Here is a 14,300-nt window from a genome sequence, read left to right as displayed (position 1 = left end):
GTTCGAGGATAGGTTAGGTTGTTGGGTGTTTGTTATGTGTGTAGAGATTGGAGTTGGGGGAATGGATGTTATATATGGATGGCTAGATGGGCGCTGAAGCGCAAGGCTGAAGAGGGAGGGGTTCGGCGGCTATGGCAAGTACATTGTATATTGGGCGCGTATGGAGGATCTATCTACCTATGCGTGTTGGTCAATTATACACTACCACTTGTATCAGCCTAGCTCTAACTGCATACCTGGTCTGTGCGTTTGGAGTTTAGCTGACCTGACCGGAGGTTCATCTGAAGTCATTTGAACCCGTGGGCCTGATCGGTTGAAGTGGGTTGGGCGCACAGACCAGGTAGGTACACTTTGAGCTGTAGCCGTCATCTGCGTATCTTGCAGGCTCCACTGGTACACTGTTTATAGGAGAAATGTTTGGCGGGCTTCAGAGCAGCATCTGGCGTGGGTGAGAAAGTGAAGCAGCTCACGGTGACAAGTCAGCCCAGCCGTGAACCCCCGCCTAGCCCCCGTATGAAGACTTCCAAAAAGAAATTCCGGCTTATGAGAAGGAGGGAAAGGATAAAGCAGAGGGGGGACAATTGTTCTCCTGTTGGGTCACATGTTCGAGCGACAGCTGCGTAGCGTGGGCCCGAAGCCAGTGGGTGACCTGACCTGACCTGACCCGACCTGACCTGGGTTTACATTGAAGGGTTCAACAGCTCGGCGCACCTTGGTTGAACCCCGAAAGCTCGAGCCTATCTTATCTCTTACCAATCTAACCAATGTGGGTAAGGTGTGTACTTATGTAATAACTTAGTAATTGATCTGTTTCCGCCACCCGCTCCGCATCTTCATCTCCGAGTCTCTGCGCAACATCGTGTCTGTGCTCCACTCCGTCCATCTTCTTTGATTCTCGAATAACCCTTTCAGGCGTTATACCCAGTACGCATCATGCCGCGCGCAGAAGCTGGAAGCACCAAGGCCATTGGCAACAAAATCAAGGCTGTATGTTTCCCTGTCCCGTTCTCCGCATAGGTTTGACAGCAACTGACATCGAACAGAAAGGCTTGGGCAGACTCAGATGGTATTGTCAAGCCTGTTCCAGGCAGATGCGAGATGAGAACGGCTACAAATGGTGAGGATTGCCTTGCTCTGGATTTGCGTTGTTTATGACATGTGCTGATCGTTACCAGTCACGTCCAGAGTGAAAGCCATGTGCGCCAAGTACTCCTAATCGGCGAAGACCCCAAGAGATACATCGAAGACTTCAGCAAAGAGTTTCTTAGCAACTTCTTGAACCTGCTAAGGACCGGTCATGGCGAGAAGAAGGTTCACATCAACCAGTTCTACCAGCAAGTCATTGCCGATAAGGAGGTTAGTGGTCTAGAGAGGTCTTACAGCGAGCTTGTTGCTGACGGCATGGATAGCATATTCACATGAACGCCACGAAATGGAAGAGTCTTACACAATTCGCTGCATACTTGGGTCGGGAAGGTCTTTGTCGCGTCGAGGAAACCGAGAAGGGTCTGTTTGTTTCGTATATCGACCGGAGCCCTGAGGCTATGAGACGGCAGGAAGCCCTTCTCAAAAAGGAACGTCAGGATCGAGGAGACGAGGAATTGGAGCAGCGACAACTCCAGGAACAGATCAAGCGCGCTCAGGAGAATGCTAAGGAGGAGGAAGTGGACCCCGAGGCTCGGATCCTGCAACGCAAGGAGGGTGAAAAGGTCAAGCTAAACATCGGGTTCGGGTCAAAGACTGGTGATTCTAAAAGCGAGTCGCCAAAGCCTGCGTCGTCGGATGAGAAGGATAGTGGCGCGTCGACTACGCCCGAGACGGCTTCCGCTTCGTCTGCTCCTGCTCCTGCTTCTGCCTCTGCTCCCGCTCAACCACAAGCAGCACCGAAGGTATCTTTGTCATTTGGCGGTGGTTCCAACAAGCCAAAGAACGTTTTCGCTGCCGCTGCGAAGAAGAACCCGCTTGCTGGGAAGAAGGGGTCGGTTCTGGAGCAACCTAAGAAGATGACGGAGCAAGAACGTATCATGAAGCAGGAGATGGAAGCCATGGAGCGGAAGCGTATGCGTGGTCCATCTGGGTTTCCTGATGCTAAGCGTCCGAGGGTGTCCTGAATGATTCTTCTGGGATAACAGCTTCGAGTGGGGTATCAGACTCCACAACCATCATCCGCTTCGGTGTCGCTCCGCCCAGTGATGTCGATCTTATGTTCTCGTCAGCCGCGTTTCTGACAACCACTAGAGAACCATATGCTGTCTTGTAACCGGGCTCTGACCTTTACGCCATGCTTTGGGCGGTATTTCCATTATTCCTTGGACAGTGCGTTGCGGTGGTGCATTTGATCTGAGGCACATATATTCTATGTCCAGGAAAGGCTTTCGCGTCAGTATGTTTCAGCGGCTACTGTCGTCTGCTTTGGTTACCTTGCTAGGCCGTCTCGATAGATTTGTGACTAGATATCGCTAGCTATTGTTGTTAGCTATAATTAAAATATTCGACATTTTCCATGTGTTTGTTTCTACCACGAATCTTACTTATCAGTCTGCCGTATGTATGTAAATGAGTTGTCGCATGAGTCAACTCCGATGTTGTATATCCGCGTGCGGCTACACAGGACATTGAAGTAGGATCTCTCAACACAAATAGGTTAGAGGCATACCAAATGATGAGTTAAATCATCTGTATATTGCAGACCCCTTCGCTTGTGTTCGTCTGGTTGTGTACACCCTAGAGATTACTATTTCCTGGTGCTGTTGCCGGTCAGTAGCTTCAATTTATTTCAGTATTGGCTGGGTCAAATATATATCGACACCCTCGCCCTTCACATCAGAAAAATGTTTGAGTAGAACTTCCCCAATTCCAATCAAATCCTGCACAAGACATACGGAAATGTGTTATTATCATCAAGAAGTGGACCATACAAGCATAGGAGGACATATGCTCAACTCTCTTCACTACACAACGGAGTAAGTCAATGAATGGTAGCTGCCAAGGGGTGGCTCAACTGGCTGGCTACTCATAGCTGCAAAGTTGCAGACACTTATCATAACAAGCCCGGGTGGTCTAGTGGTATGATTCTCGCTTAGGGATGGCATCTCGCCTACAAACCCAAGCATATCTGCGAGAGGTCCCGCGTTCGATCCGCGGCTCGGGCCTTGTATATCCATTCTTTTTTTGCACGGGAGGAGGTCTCAGTCTAATTTTGTTTTTGGATTGAGCCTAACTAACTAACTAATCAACTAACTATCTTCAGTAATTTCCATCATCCTTATCTCCCTCTCTATCGCTCCCGTACATACAGAGAGCACCACGACCACACCTTTCCCCCCCAGCTTAAAACCCAAGTCTAGACAGTCTACCTACCATCCACTGCTACTGACTGCTGCCTACCAGCCACGCCAAGCACACTCTGCATTACCCCACCAAGAACGTAACACAGCTTGACCTAACCAGCATACGAACTGACACCTAAAAGCAAGGGTCTATCAGCAACTGCCAATAACTGCGTTGTCACTTGTCACCGACTGATCCACCCACCCCGCAGTTCCTCGGGATCCTTGCCCGAAGTCCGGCATATCGCACCGCAGCTTTTCCTCCACCGACGGAGATCCATCCCTGATTGACTCACCTTCACTTTTACACCTACACATCACAATAGAATAACAGGTTACACACACTTACCTACACCGAACACACTACACAAACACAACACAATGGTTACACAATTGCCCTCCCCGGCGGGGAAACAAGTCACCCTTGCGTTCATAGGATGCGGTATGTTACGTTCCTTCTCCCCGGCCGTCGTAGCCAGCCCCCCTCTGTACTATATACTAATCCCAGCAGGAAACATGGGCTCCGCGATCCTAAGTGGCCTCCTGGACGCAACCCGCACCAGCGACGGCAAAATCAACCATTTCATGGTGAGCACCAAAACCGCCTCATCCGCGGAGCGTCTCCGAACTCAATACTCGTCCGACTTATCTCGGATCGAGATCGCGCACGAATCCAACCTCTCCGCTATGCGCAAAGCAGACATCATCCTTCTCGCCTGCAAACCCTTTCTAGCGAAGGGGATTCTCTCCGCGCCGGGCGTCGGCGAAGCCCTTTCAGGGAAACTAGTCATTAGTATCATGGCTGGGATGACACCAAAGGATATCCTTTCTTGTCTGAGTGATGTCGACCCAGGGAGTGTGAAGATCGTGCGGGCGATGCCGAATGTCGCGGCGAGGTTGAGGAAGAGTATGACTATTGTGGAGGTGGCGGAGGGATCCGGGCTAGGGGAGGAGGATCTGGAGATTGTGACGTGGGTGTTTGAGGCTATTGGGAAGGTCAAGTTCCTTGCCCCGGAGTTGTTTGATGTGGGGACGATGTTGGTGGGTGCGTCGATGGGGGTGATGACGGTGCCGGTGGAGGGGGTGTTGGATGGGTGTGTGGTTGAGGGATTGAGGAGGGGAGAGGCGTTGGAGATGATGGCGCAGACATTGGAGGGGATGGCGGCGTTGTTGAGGGAGGGGGAGCATCCGGCGATTCTGAGGGAGAGTATTTCGTCCCCGAGGGGATGTACGATCCAGGGAGTGATGACCGTGGAGAGGGCGGGAGTGAGGGCGACGTTTGCGGATGCGATGATTGATGGAACGAGGCATCTGGGGGGTAAGAAGTAGGCTTTGTTCGAGTGGATTAGATTTGATGTATAGATAGAGATAGACAGATAGATAGATACTTACTTATAGAATCCTGCTGATAGATACATGATAAGAATATCCCCCGACAACAACCCGCGGTAACCCTAACCGAGCTGACCGGAAACCACCTCCGACTGCATCAGACACCAGCTGTATCTACCTCATGCACGACTCAGCGATCCTTCCCCTCGCATCCAATCGGTCAGAAAACCGGCCGTCTAATCTACAGTACTGCGCTGGCAACCCCTCACGCCTACTACACAGCAGGGATGATAAATAAGACAGGGAACCAACGCCCTGCATACAACCTAGAAACTATACCTACCTACCTACCTCACTTACAAGTCACATTTCCATGAAATCAACCCTCTTACTCCGGCCTAAACGGCCCAGTCCTCTCTTCTACCAACTCCTCCACCCACCCACCCACGCCTCATCAAGTACAGCCCGCCATGTTCCATTTCCCCCTCCATCCGGCCCCAAAACTCCCCTCCGTTATCCGCCCTCCCGACAAAAACCTTCCTCCGTTCGCTACTATTCACTTCCGTAATGGCCTCTCCCCTCCTCCGCCCCTGCCTCTCACTCTTGAAATACATGGTCGACTCCCAGTCCATACTCTTCAGCCCCGGCAGAAACCCAGTGGTGAATTATCTCCTCAGACGAACAATCTACGATCATTTCTGCGCCGGGATCAATGAAAACGAGGTGCGGAATACCGTCCAGGAGATGAGGACGTTGGGTTTCAAAGGAGTGATTCTGGGTTATGCGAGGGAGTCGATCGCCAAAGTGGAGGATATTGATCAGACTCAGTCGGCGGAAGAGAAGCAGGAGGTGCTGGATCGGGCGGTGGAGGAATGGAAGCAGGGAACTTTGAGGACGTTGAGGATGTTGGGGAGGGGGAATTATTTGGCTGTTAAGTATGTCCCCCCCCCTCTTTTTCTGCGGGTTTGCTTTGTGGTATGGGAGATGTTGAAGATATACGTACTAGATTTACCGGCGCCGGACCCGCAGCCGTGGAGGCGCTCTCACGCGGTGACCCCGTCCCTCCGCCCCGGATCTACGAAGCCATTACGGAGATCTGCGATGCCGTTGCGGCGCAAGGCTCACGGGTATGGATCGACGCGGAGCAACAAATCTTCCAGTCTGCGATTGATGCGTGGGCGGTGGATTTGATGCGGAAGTATAACCGGGATAATGTGAATGCGGATGCTCCTGTGGTTTTGAATACGTATCAGGCGTATCTGAAGTCGTCGACGGCTACGTTGAATGCGCATCTTCAGCTCGCTGAGAGAGAAGGTTGGGCGATGGGAGTCAAGTTGGTACGGGGAGCGTATATTGCACATGATCATCGGGACCGGATTCATGATACCAAGGCCGATACGGATAAGAACTACAATCATATTGTGGAGAGTTTGATTACGAGACGGTATCCGTTGGGAGGGGAGCCAGGACAGTCGTTTCCCAAGGTGCGTCTGTTTGTGGCATCGCATAATGGGGAGAGTGTGCGGAAGGCGTGTGCGTTGTATAGGCAGCGGATGGTTAGTGGGTTGCCGTCGATCCCGGTGGAAATGGGACAGCTGCAGGGTATGGCGGATGAGGTCAGCTTGGGGATGGTGGGAGGGTCGAGTGAGGGGGAGGTGCCCGGTGTGTTCAAGTGTTTGGCGTGGGGGTCGACAGAGGAGTGTCTGCATTTCTTGTTGCGGAGGGCCGTGGAGAATCAGTCGGCTATGGAGAGGACGAGAGATACGGCGAGGGCGTTGAGAGGAGAGGCTTGGAGGAGATTGGGTGGAGGGGCTGTGTTGTGATGGATTGTGACCTGGTTAGCTGATATGATGACGACGATGATGATTTGATGAGCATCAATGGATAAGCATTCAGAGATAACCTGTTCTATACTTTCGGCTCGTGCATCCGACCTCGGGAGGAGTTCCGGACTAATATCTTTCTACCCATTAATTCCCATTAAATTATAGTCGGGCATCTTATCGATACACACGGATTACACACCCCATAGCTTATCTGCAGATCTAAAGGATCGGCCCCCGTCTACTCCGCAGGATCTCCATCGCCTCTACATAATCGGGGTCGTCCTTATCCAACACGGCCTCTTCCTCACACCCCTCCAGAATATCCAGCACAGTCTTGACAGTCCCACTCGAGAGTCTCATTGTCCACCAGCGTGGCGTTGACGACGGTCTTGACGGTCGGAATATCAGGCCTGCCGATCTGGCACACAAACACTGATTCGATGAACCCCAAGTTATCGGAGGGGAGCCCGCGGGACACGACTTTCTGAAAGGAGGGATGTTCGCCATCGACTTCGAAAATGAGATCCTCGGTGTCCGAGTGGAGGTGAAGGGCCCAGTGTTGGAAGTTGCCGTAGCGGGGGTGGTAGATGGCCACGGTGAGAAAGGGGGGTTTCATGGTTTTGGTATGACTGGTTGGAAGGGTGTAGTGTAAGTGGATGCTTAAGAGATAGAGTTTAAGTTAAGCGTAAAAAGCACGCGTATGTAGTGGATGGTTGTTGTGGAAGGCATCGGCATCTACATCCAGGATGGGGATGCAGGCAACAGCCTTGCCTCAGGCTGCAAGGCTGCCAGGCACGGATGTTTGGAATGGTTGCACCAGCTTTCCTCCGCCACCATCATTCATCTTTCACCTTTCACCATCTCCTCCATCGTCACTCGCTCATCGCATTCATCCCGTGTCTAACCTTGGGTATCTTTCTTGGGTTCCATTCCCTTTCTTTGTTCCCTCACCGACCATGCATTCACCCAATCAAACCCCCCCGCCCTGGCTTGCCCGTGGCACCGACCCCTTGGGCCCCTCGCGGAATCCCCGGACTTTCCGGCAGCCAGCAGTCCAGGGCCTTCGGTACCCCACAAAATGACGCTGTCGAGTCAGAATACCCGGCCCTGAGCACGGTGCCCAGCCATGACGAGGTTTCTCGGTTCCTTCCATCGTCACCCGCGGGGTAATCCGTCACCCGAGAGACACAATTTTCCAAGGGGTAGTGTATTTAATCTCCTGCTGTCGACCTGTCTCTCCTTCATTTCCCCGATCGCCCTTGGCATTCCCTGTCTTGGACACGAGGTGGACCGGCTACTGCAGCTCAAAACTCCGATCGGATCTCGCCTCGCACGCAAATCTTATTTATATCTCCTATTCTCCCCCGTCTTCCATTTCCTCGAGCGGAAAGGATTACCGCATAGCTTGTCGTTCGGCCATTGCAAGATGCAAGTCAAGGTATGTTTGCTGTCACGACTATGGGTCACAGCTTATTCTTGGTAGTTTTTGGCAACCTTGTTGCCGCTTTTGCTGCATCTTCCCGCGGCTGTGGACGCGTCCGCAGGGATAAATGAGCGCATTTCGGCGTCCCTGCGGAGACACCTTGGAAGAGATGTGCAGACAGACTCCAATTCGACTAACGTCTACCCGACCCGATTCTCTGGCGTGACCTGGGATGATGATCACTGGTTGCTTACCACCACCACACCCGACCAGGGCCATTACCAGTCGCGTGGCTCGGTTGCAAATGGTTACATGGGAATTAATGTCGCCAGCATTGGTCCTTTCTTTGAGCTCGATGACCCAGTAAACGGTGATGTCATTTCTGGGTGGCCCCTGTACTCCCGACGCCAGAGTTTCGCAACCCTCTCTGGATTCTGGGATAGACAGCCCAAGACTAACTCGTCAAACTTCCCTTGGCTCTCTGAATACGGTGATGACAGTGTCATCAGTGGTGTTCCGCACTGGAGTGGTCTGATCCTTGACCTCGGAGATGACACATACCTCGACGCCGAAGTGGATAACCGTACAATCTCGGATTTTGAGTCTACCTACGACTTCAAGTCGGGCGTGCTGTCCTGGTCGTATACCTGGACACCCGAAGGCAACAAAGGCTCTTATGCAATCGTCTATCGACTCTTCGCGCACAAGCTTTTCGTGAACCGAGCCGTGGTGGATATGGAAATCACCCCCTTGACGAACGGCAATGCTACGGTGGTCAACGCTCTGGACGGCTATGCGGCTGTCCGTACGGATTTTGTCGCATCTGGAGAAGATGACGGCGCGATCTTTACCGCTGTGCGCCCTTGGGGTGTGAACAACGTTACGGCCTACGTCTATGCGGGTTTGAGTGGCTCTTACAATGTCGACTTGTCGTCGCGTAGGATCGTCACAGACAAGCCGTATGTGCACACCAACGACTCGTCTATCGCACAGGCAGTCGACGTCAAGTTTACTGCAAACGAGACTGTCCGGATTACCAAGTTCGTCGGTGCCGCTACAACGGATTACTTTCTCCTCACACAGGAAACAGCCAGGGCCGCATATCTTGCTGGACTGGCTGAAGGCTACACCGTCTCGCTGCAGTCGCACGTTACAGAGTGGGCTGGGATCTTGCACGAGTCCTCGGTCGACCGCTTCATGGACCCGGCAACCGGCAAGCTGCCCGATGACAGCCACATCATCGACTCGGCGATCATTGCTGTCACAAACACCTACTTCCTTCTGCAGAACACTGCGGGAAACAATGCGGTCATCGCGGCTGGAATTCCTGTGAACGTTGACAGTTGCGCTGTCGGTGGACTTACATCCGATTCGTATGCTGGGCAGATCTTCTGGGATGCGGATCTCTGGATGCAGCCTGGTCTTGTCGCGTCCCACCCAGAGTCTGCTATGCGGTTCACCAACTACCGCATCGCTTTGCATTACCAAGCTCAGGCAAACATCGACACTGCATTCACAAGCTCGAAGAACGAGACTTCGTTTAGTTCTTCGGCGGCGATCTACCCCTGGACCAGCGGCAGATTCGGGAACTGCACTGCAACCGGACCGTGCTGGGACTATCAATATCACTTGAACGGTGACATCGGACTGGCGCTGGTCAACCAATGGGTTGCAAGCGGTGACACGTTATGGTTCCAGAACTATCTGTTCCCAATTTACGATTCAGTAGCCATTCTTTACTCGGAACTGGTTGAGCGTAATGGATCGTCCTGGACGCTGACCAACATGACCGATCCGGTAGGTAAACTGCGCCAGTCAAATGATCTTGCTGACTTCTGTAGGACGAGTATGCCAATGCGATCGATGGCGGCGCTTACACGATGCCGCTGATTGCCGAAACTCTGCAGAATGCCAACAAGTTCCGCAAGCAGTTTGGCCTGGAGCCGAATGAAACTTGGGAGGAGATTGCAGATAACATCCTCATTCTCCGCGAAAACGGCGTGACTCTGGAGTATACAACGATGAATGGGTCCACTGTTGTCAAGCAGGCCGATGTTGTGCTCGACACGTTTCCCTTGAATTTCGAGTCGGACAACTACACGGCTGAGAATTCGCTGACCGACTTGGACTACGTAAGTGATCATCCTGTGTGAATTACGTTTCTAATAATTGCAGTATGCAAACAAGCAATCCCCAGATGGACCAGCCATGACATATGCTATCTTCTCAATTATCGCCAGTGATGTCTCCCCGTCCGGCTGCTCTGCCTACACCTACCATCAGTACTCCTACGCCCCATACGCACGCGGCCCATGGTACCAGCTATCCGAGCAGCTGATCGACGATGCCAGCATCAATGGTGGAACCCACCCGGCGTTCCCGTTCTTGACCGGCCACGGCGGTGCAAACCAGGTGGCCCTCTATGGGTACCTCGGTCTCCGTCTCCACCCTGATGACACCCTCTACATCGACCCTAACCTCCCGCCTCAAATTCCCCACATTACTTACCGGACATTCTACTGGCGTGGCTGGCCAATCTCCGCGTGGTCCAACTACACGCACACCACACTCCAGCGGGTGTCATCTCCTGCACCACTGGTGAGCGCAGACCTCCTTTATGCCGCTACCAGCATCAAGGTCCAGGTCGGCCAGTCCACCGCCAGTGCAAACGAGACAACCACATACGAGCTTCCCGTTTCAGGAACACTGACCGTTCCCAATCGCATGATCGGGTCCGTCAACACAACTCCCGGTAACCAAGTCCAGTGTCATCCCGTCTACTCGCCGGATGACTACGAACCAGGCCAGTTCCCCATCTCTGCCGTTGACGGCGCCACATCCACCAAGTGGCAGCCGTCGACATCAAACCTGTCTTCATTGACAGTCACCTTGTCCACCACAACCAACCCGCAAGCAGAGGCAGTCTCTGGCTTCTACTTCGACTGGTCTCAGGCCCCGCCTCAGAATCTAACCATCATCTTCCACGATTCTCCCATCTCAAACCCCTCAACGCTATTCGCTGCCTCTACCTCAAACTCAACCGAATACCAAGTGGTGACATCCCTGTCCAATATCGTCCCATCCAAGCCATACGACACCATCTCCGCCGAGGAACTAAACACCGTCTCCATCCCCACCGGCAACACCACAACCATCACTCTGGATACCCCCATCCAAAAAGCCCAGTACGCCACGCTTCTGATCGCAGGTAACCAAGGCGACAATGAATCCGGTGTCGGTGCTACCGTAGCCGAGTGGGTCATTCTGGGACCGTCGTTGAACAGCACTTCCAGTTCCAGCTCGGCGGCACTGGCTCGGCGGAAGATGAGTGCCAGAAGCAAGGCCACCTTGGCTCGATACAGCTAATCGAATCGACTCTTTCCAGCTTACTCTATTAGTTTCTATATCCATGAGGATAATTCCTGTATCATAATTATTCTTATTGCAATCTCTGTTGCAGAGGTACATACATAATCAATTAATTAGTATTTTGATTTCATGTTCGATCATTCCTCGTTACTAGTCACCAACCAGTCCAGTCCAGTCCAGTCAGTCGAGACTGGTCCGGTCCGGTCCGATGTACCAGCTTCGCGAAGCAATGTATGTATGCTAAGTAATAATTACAAGAAGACAACCCACCAATCCTCCTTCCTCTCCAGGTTATCATCACGCTGTCCATCACTCACGTGGACCAAATCAACCCAACCATAATAGAAAACCCAACGAATGGATCAATTGTCATCATCCAGTGCAAACCGATCCAAGAACTTGAATGTTTTCAACCCCTCTCTCACGTCATCTACGAACTCTCCATCGACACTCTGTCCCACCACCACACCTTCCCGGGTACTTTCAATACCTGCGTTGCGTAGCGCGACCTTTCCAGTACCCACTGCACCGACTGTCTTTCCGAATCGGAATGCGTCGACTAGAATTTGCAGTGGCCGGCCAGCTGGGTATAGTGTGCTCACTATCGTTGAGTTCGCGGGGCACTGGGGCGCGGTCAAAGAGCCAGAGGCGAAGAGGCCCTCTGCGCCCGGGGCGATGATCACGGCGTCGAATTGGATCGCGTCGGAAGCGGAGTATGTCTGGTCGACGCCGTCGGTGAGACGTTCTGCGACGACGAGCACGTCGACTTCGTCATCGGTGAGGTCTGATGCGAGGGTCTTTGCGGCGGTGATGGAAGTAGGGGTTTGGACGGAGGCGAGGAAGCCGATTTTCAAGCCCGAGAGTTTCTTGAGTTTGGTTCCGAAGGTGCCGACGTCGGTTGTTTTGTTGTTGTGGTAGTAGGTTGGGTCTGGGGAGGGGAGGGGGATGTCGATGGCGCGGGCGACGCGACGGGCTAGGTCGTTGGAGATGCGGTTGAGTTGAAGGATGACGTTCTGGCGGACGATGGTGGATTTGACGTTGCTGGTTTCGAAGCGGATGGCGTCGATGAGGAATTGTTGTTCCGCTGGGACGAGGGAGTTGTAGAAGAGGCGGGGCTGGGACCAGACGTCTTGGAAGGTGGATGAAGTGCTACGCAGGAGGTGGCCGGCGGTGGTGCGTCCGGGGGTGGTGAAGAAGCCGTTGCCTGTTGTTTGGTTGGCTTGCTTGGGAGAGGCCGAGTTGAGGGTGTTGGGACTGTAGGCGTTTGGATTGAGTGGGATGTACATTTGGCCTGGGAGGTTAGTTGGTGGTGGATAGTGAGGGAGACAGGGAAGGGGGTGTTACCTGCGCCGTCGCGGTTGTTGTTGTGGACAGGTACACGAGGTTGGTTGATGGGCAGCTGCTCGAAGTTGGGTCCACCGTGGCGGTTCAACTGTGTATCAAGGTAGGAGAAGAGACGGCCTTGTAGGAGAGGATCGTCGGTGAAGTCGACGCCGCGGACGATGTGACCGGGTTGGAACTGGGGAGGTCAGCTTGATGCGGTGTATAGGGCTCCCACAGAGACAAGTGGGGAGGAGGATGGAGGAATCTCACCATGACCTGCTCAGTCTCCGCAAAGTAGTTGCGCGGGTTGCGGTTCAGAGTCATCTTGCCCAGCTTCGTGATCGGGACGTACTCCTCCGGCACGATCTTGGTGGGATCCAACAGGTCAAATCCGTAGCGCAGCTGGTCTTCTTCGTTCATGATTTGCACACCGAGCTGCATATGTTAGCTTCCATACCGCGCAAAGAGGTGTGTAGCACATACCTCCCACTCAGGGTACCGTTCCGCTTCAATCGCCTCCCACAGATCCTGGCGCATAAAGTCTGCGTTTTTGCCTGACACCTGCTGAGCCTCTTCCCAGACCATGCTGGCCTTGCCCTGCAGCGACTTCCAGTGGAACTTGACCAGTTTCGACGCGCCACTGTCCGTCACAAGCCGGTACGTATGTACACCAAAGCCATCAACATGGCGGAAAGAGCGCGGGATGCCGTGTCCAGCCATGGCCCAGAACAGAGTATGCATGGAGCTAGGCTGCTGGCTGAAGAAGTCCCAGGCCGAGTCGTGGGCTGTAGCAGCTTGAGGGATCTCATTATTGCCACTGGGCTTGACGGCGTGGATCAGATCGGGGAATTGGATGGCATCCTGGATGAAGAACACGGGAATGTTGTTTCCGACGAGGTCTAACACATTAGCACCATTTCGCGTGAGTAGAGAGGGGGGGCTCACCAAAGTTACCCTCATCCGTGTAGAAACGAGCTGCAAAACCGTGCACATCACGGGCCAAATCGGTACTGCCACGACTACCTGCAACAGTCGAGAAGCGCACAAACATGGGGGTTTCTTTGCCTTCTTTGGCTAGGAAAGAGGCGGCCGTGATGTTGGAGAAGTCACTGTAGGAAACGAAAACACCATGAGCACCGGCACCACGTGCGTGTACGGCACGTTCGGGAACCTGCATTGTTAGTGGAGCCAGTGGAGCCAGTGGCGTAAAGGACAAAGGCATACCCGTTCATGATCAAAGCGCTGGATCTTCTGGCGGAAGATGAAATCCTCAAGGAGAGTAGGACCACGTTCTCCGGCGCTCAGACTGTTCTGGTCCTCGATGGGGCCGCCCACGTCGGAGGTCAGGTAGGAGTTGTTGTCATTGAGGTAGTACTGCGAGAGGAATTCTTCGGTGGATTCAGAGGCATCGGAGGAGTCGCGACGAGAGAGCTCGCCGGTCATGTAGGGGCAGAACGCATTGGCGAGGCCAACGAGGCCGACAAGACCGATGAGACGCATGGTCGCGCGGGTGGGGAAAGGGATGAGAGAATTGAACTCGACAGTGAGGCAATTGAGAGGGAGGAAGAAGAGAGGGGAGGGGGGAAGGGAGGTTATAAGGCGAGGTGGGCAGTAACTGTTTGTCTTACCTGGTATCGTGTCGCTGACAGGGGCCGGTATGTACATTCACCACCCACGGCGGAGTACGGGCGTATACAT

General features: G+C 53.3%; 6 protein-coding genes and 1 non-coding gene across 7 annotated transcripts; 5 read left to right on the top strand and 2 right to left on the bottom strand.

The window, feature by feature from the left end:
* Nucleotides 1-866: 866 nt before the first annotated feature.
* BO94DRAFT_530063 (putative C2H2 finger domain protein (Kin17)) lies at nucleotides 867-2,496 on the top strand. Its single transcript, XM_025610599.1, has 4 exons — nucleotides 867-987; nucleotides 1,044-1,117; nucleotides 1,176-1,356; nucleotides 1,410-2,496. The coding sequence occupies exons 1-4, from the start codon at nucleotides 934-936 to the stop codon at nucleotides 2,109-2,111; spliced, it is 1,011 nt and encodes a 336-aa protein (XP_025473450.1). The 5' UTR covers nucleotides 867-933; the 3' UTR covers nucleotides 2,112-2,496.
* A 553-nt stretch (nucleotides 2,497-3,049) lies between these two features.
* Nucleotides 3,050-3,152, top strand: BO94DRAFT_t23. Its single transcript has one exon. It is a non-coding gene; the product is annotated as a tRNA-Pro (tRNA).
* Nucleotides 3,153-3,710: 558 nt separating this feature from the next.
* On the top strand, nucleotides 3,711-4,658 carry BO94DRAFT_541480 (pyrroline-5-carboxylate reductase; the record flags this gene model as incomplete). Its single annotated transcript, XM_025613048.1, has 2 exons — nucleotides 3,711-3,771; nucleotides 3,841-4,658. 2 exons carry the CDS (start codon nucleotides 3,711-3,713, stop codon nucleotides 4,656-4,658), a joined length of 879 nt encoding a protein of 292 aa, XP_025473449.1.
* Nucleotides 4,659-5,023: 365 nt separating this feature from the next.
* BO94DRAFT_592624 (putative proline oxidase Put1) lies at nucleotides 5,024-6,484 on the top strand (the record flags this gene model as incomplete). The annotated part of the gene is made up of 2 exons (XM_025616152.1): nucleotides 5,024-5,596; nucleotides 5,668-6,484. Exons 1-2 carry the CDS (start codon nucleotides 5,229-5,231, stop codon nucleotides 6,482-6,484), a joined length of 1,185 nt encoding a protein of 394 aa, XP_025473448.1. The 5' UTR covers nucleotides 5,024-5,228.
* Nucleotides 6,485-6,578: 94 nt separating this feature from the next.
* On the bottom strand, nucleotides 6,579-7,196 carry BO94DRAFT_530061 (uncharacterized protein). The gene has a single exon (XM_025610598.1). The coding sequence runs from the start codon at nucleotides 7,101-7,103 to the stop codon at nucleotides 6,792-6,794; it is 312 nt and encodes a 103-aa protein (XP_025473447.1). The 5' UTR covers nucleotides 7,104-7,196; the 3' UTR covers nucleotides 6,579-6,791.
* Nucleotides 7,197-7,913: 717 nt separating this feature from the next.
* Nucleotides 7,914-11,276, top strand: treA (alpha,alpha-trehalase treA; the record flags this gene model as incomplete). The annotated part of the gene is made up of 4 exons (XM_025613589.1): nucleotides 7,914-7,925; nucleotides 7,971-9,707; nucleotides 9,752-10,042; nucleotides 10,086-11,276. The coding sequence occupies 4 exons, from the start codon at nucleotides 7,914-7,916 to the stop codon at nucleotides 11,274-11,276; spliced, it is 3,231 nt and encodes a 1,076-aa protein (XP_025473446.1).
* Nucleotides 11,277-11,378: 102 nt separating this feature from the next.
* Nucleotides 11,379-14,157, bottom strand: cat1 (catalase catB). Its single transcript, XM_025616888.1, has 6 exons — nucleotides 13,827-14,157; nucleotides 13,548-13,773; nucleotides 13,086-13,501; nucleotides 12,873-13,037; nucleotides 12,624-12,798; nucleotides 11,379-12,570 (listed from the first exon to the last, which is right to left on the bottom strand). Exons 1-6 carry the CDS (start codon nucleotides 14,100-14,102, stop codon nucleotides 11,642-11,644), a joined length of 2,187 nt encoding a protein of 728 aa, XP_025473445.1. The 5' UTR covers nucleotides 14,103-14,157; the 3' UTR covers nucleotides 11,379-11,641.
* Nucleotides 14,158-14,300: the final 143 nt, after the last annotated feature.

Source organism: Aspergillus sclerotioniger (assembly GCF_003184525.1).
Source record: "Aspergillus sclerotioniger CBS 115572 chromosome Unknown BO94scaffold_1, whole genome shotgun sequence".
Taxonomy (NCBI): Eukaryota; Fungi; Ascomycota; class Eurotiomycetes; order Eurotiales; family Aspergillaceae; genus Aspergillus; species Aspergillus sclerotioniger.
This window is presented reverse-complemented; position numbering and strand designations above follow the sequence as displayed.

Bases quoted from the DNA above. Each gene is read 5' to 3' on its own strand.
- BO94DRAFT_530061 (XM_025610598.1), bottom strand. From the start codon at position 7,103: ATGAAACCCCCCTTTCTCACCGTGGCCATCTACCACCCCCGCTACGGC.
- BO94DRAFT_530063 (XM_025610599.1), top strand. From the start codon at position 934: ATGCCGCGCGCAGAAGCTGGAAGCACCAAGGCCATTGGCAACAAAATC. The intron at 988-1,043 runs GTATGTTTCCCT...GACATCGAACAG, and splicing joins TTGGCAACAAAATCAAGGCT to AAAGGCTTGGGCAGACTCAG. The intron at 1,118-1,175 runs GTGAGGATTGCC...GATCGTTACCAG, and splicing joins GATGAGAACGGCTACAAATG to TCACGTCCAGAGTGAAAGCC.
- cat1 (XM_025616888.1), bottom strand. From the start codon at position 14,102: ATGCGTCTCATCGGTCTTGTCGGCCTCGTTGGCCTCGCCAATGCGTTC. The intron at 13,774-13,826 runs GTATGCCTTTGT...CTAACAATGCAG, and splicing joins AGCGCTTTGATCATGAACGG to GTTCCCGAACGTGCCGTACA. The intron at 13,038-13,085 runs GTATGTGCTACA...TAACATATGCAG, and splicing joins AACGGTACCCTGAGTGGGAG to CTCGGTGTGCAAATCATGAA.